The sequence below is a fragment of the Homalodisca vitripennis genome, unplaced genomic scaffold (genome assembly GCF_021130785.1).
Source record: "Homalodisca vitripennis isolate AUS2020 unplaced genomic scaffold, UT_GWSS_2.1 ScUCBcl_310;HRSCAF=2033, whole genome shotgun sequence".
NCBI lineage: Eukaryota > Metazoa > Arthropoda > Insecta > Hemiptera > Cicadellidae > Homalodisca > Homalodisca vitripennis.
The window spans coordinates 172,513-175,405 of NW_025776470.1; the positions used below are offsets into that span (position 1 = coordinate 172,513).

Consider the following 2,893-nt stretch of genomic DNA (forward strand, 5'->3'; position numbering starts at 1 on the left):
ACTGTACTTTGGGAACATGATTGTTTTAGAATGAACAATATTAATATGCTTGTAACATTTTCAAAAATGTTTTAAAACAAACTAACGAAAGTGAATCAAACAAACTAAAAATAATCTACATAATGATTCCCCTCCCTCCCTCTTCTGTAATGATTGTTACAAAAGATAACTTGTAACAAGCCCTATTTTATAAACTATTGTTCATTGTCATTTTAAATACTAGCCATTACAGAGTAGTTAAAACTTCTGAATTGTTATCCACAAAGCCATTTATAAATGTTTGTATAGGGTTGTTGGCAGGTGGACTGTATACTTGTTGCAATGGAAGTTGAGGACTAGGAGTAGACATTCGGCTTGCGCTGGATTCACCGCTCTGTTGCATAGGAGAACGTGTGTAAACAGTGTCAACCTCGATTTCTGTCTCGTATATCAATGTACTAATCTTGTGCATCAAATAATTACGGTTACGGTCATCAAACTTTCGGAGCTTTGTCGCAATATGCTCTCCAAATGTTGAACATTCATCACGAGTTGTTTTTGTCGCATTATCCATGATTTTGTACGCCTGAGCAAGCCGGGGGTCGTCAATGGCCGTTCTCCTTCGCTTTTTGGGTTGCGGTGGTACAAATCTGTTTTGACTTGATGTTAAAGCAGGCGATGCTGTTGCCGTGCTTTGATTCCCAGATGGTACAACAGGTTCAGATTGATTAGATTCTTCCTCCTCATCTTCATCAGGATCATTTTCAGGCTGTTCGACAAAAACCTGGGGGAAAAAGAAAATTGATCTAAAACCAATTTCGCTATAACAATTTTTTTTACTTATAACTGACTATAACACCGGCTGTTATATAGCACCTTAATGTCATTTGTTACAGCTGCCGAGCTCACAACAAGAATGGCTACAGTATGAAAAGGAGTTTGAAGAAACGTGGAATTTCCCACACTGTTTGGCAGCAGTAGATGGCAAACACATCGAAATCCAAGCACCTTGGGATACCGGAAGCGAATACTACAATTACAAGTCTTTCTTAAGTATCGTTCTGTTTGCGCTGGTGGATGCAAACTACAATTTTATGTTTGCTGACGTCGGTGCTCAGGGATGTATATCTGATGGTGGTATATTTAAAAACTGTGCATTGTGGAAAAAGATTGAGGGGAAAACTTTGAACGCACCGCAACCAAAGACACTTCCAGGGCGTGAAAAACGTGTTCCTTACGTTTTTTAGGAGATGAAGCGTTTGCTCTGCATGAAAACGTTTTGAAACCCTACTCTGGGGTCTCAGAAAATGGATCCAAAGAAAGGATTTTCAACTATCGTTTATCACGAGCTCGGCGAGTCACAGAAAATAGTTTTGGGATTCTTTCAGCTGTATTCAGAGTTTTAAGAAAACCGATGCTGTTGGAGGCAGAAAAGGTTAGAGATGTGGTGCTTACAACTCTCTTTTTGCACAATTTCCTCAGGAGGAGCGAAACATCCCGGGACATCTACACTCCTCCCGGTACTTTTGACATCGAGCTACCGAATGGCACTGTCATTGAGGGGAACTGGAGAAAAGAAATCCTCGGTACAGCACTTCGTGGTATGATAAAGAAAGCCCGTAAAAGTTCTGAAGTTGCAAAGGCAGTTCGCAATGAATTTGCGGAGTACTTTGTTACAACAGGACAAGTCTCGTGGCAAGAAAGTTACGCATAAACCTAAACCAAAACCTTTCAGCCAAGGGTTGCTCTACACTATGAATCATATTGGCATTTGAAGCCGGTTATTTTTAGAGACTACAAGAAATATGTGTTAATGTTTTGTAATTGTGCATCATGTGACGTGTGTTAACAGTATGTAGCCAAACTGCCATAACAGCCCATGTTAATTTAAGCGATTTCAAGTAAATTGTGCTCGGATACCCTTTGAAATACTATTTTTGCATTTGCAGACATTTATATATGTGTTTTGATCGTGAAAAATAAAAAAAATAACATTGTTAAATCTAGAATTGAAGTTATTTTTATAATTAAGTTTCTACTTAAAGAGATTGCCAATAGGCTATTTTTAATACCTTTCCTTTTTGTCTCATTTAAAACTGTTTCATTTTGTTAAAGGTTTATACAGAGATAATTGTGTAGATATTACTCGTAATTGATGAAGTTAAAATTACATATCAATATTTGTTTACTTTTATTCTTAGATTAAATCACCACCACCGATAGGCTATAACAGTGGAAACATCATTCTACAAATGATAATATTACTGCATTGTAAAACATGTATACATTTAGATTAATAAATATATACTTACACTTTCTGTGTCCAAAGTATTGGTTGGTGTATCCTTCTCCTTCAGAAATGCAAATAGCTTGTAGGCAAACCAAGTGCTCACATATAAAGCCCCATTTACACTGCCCAAACATCCCCCGAGCATCGAGCATCGAGCATTCGTGATCGTAGCTCGCCGGTTTTCAACGAGCACGAACGCAAACGAAGCCCTCTGTTTACACTGCTCGAGCATTTGTGTCGATCAGTTTCTCGTGAGCGTTTGCAGTGAATATTGATGATGGCACCCGGACTGTCAAAACTTGCGGTTTCCGCTGCGGCCGTCCTCATCCTGTTACAGGAGGAAACGCGAGGAAGGAAAAGGCGACGCGTGTGGGAGTCTTCATTTTTGAAAAAGAGGAACCACACTATTTTGCTGAGAGATTTGAAAGAAGACCACGGAGGGCTCTTCGAAAAAACTTCAGCCGAATGTCGTTAGACGATTTCGCCATCATATTGGGAAGGATAGAAGGGAAAAATTGCCAAAACCGACACCAACTTCCGAGAGTGCGTTCCTGCATCAGTCCGGTTGGCGATAACTCTTCGATTTTTAGCAAGTGGTGACTCGTACGGTAGCCTCATGTATCT

General features: G+C 39.4%; 1 protein-coding gene across 1 annotated transcript; it reads right to left on the reverse strand.

Moving 5' to 3' along the window:
* Window positions 1–226: 226 nt before the first annotated feature.
* LOC124370618 lies at window positions 227–2,501 on the reverse strand. The gene is made up of 2 exons (XM_046828909.1): window positions 2,292–2,501; window positions 227–763 (listed from the first exon to the last, which is right to left on the reverse strand). Exons 1-2 carry the CDS (start codon window positions 2,499–2,501, stop codon window positions 227–229), a joined length of 747 nt encoding a protein of 248 aa, XP_046684865.1.
* Window positions 2,502–2,893: the final 392 nt, after the last annotated feature.

Bases quoted from the DNA above. Each gene is read 5' to 3' on its own strand.
- LOC124370618 (XM_046828909.1), bottom strand. From the start codon at position 2,501: ATGCTCGAGCAGTGTAAACAGAGGGCTTCGTTTGCGTTCGTGCTCGTT. The intron at 764-2,291 runs GTAAGTATATAT...TTTTTCCCCCAG, and splicing joins ATACTTTGGACACAGAAAGT to GTTTTTGTCGAACAGCCTGA.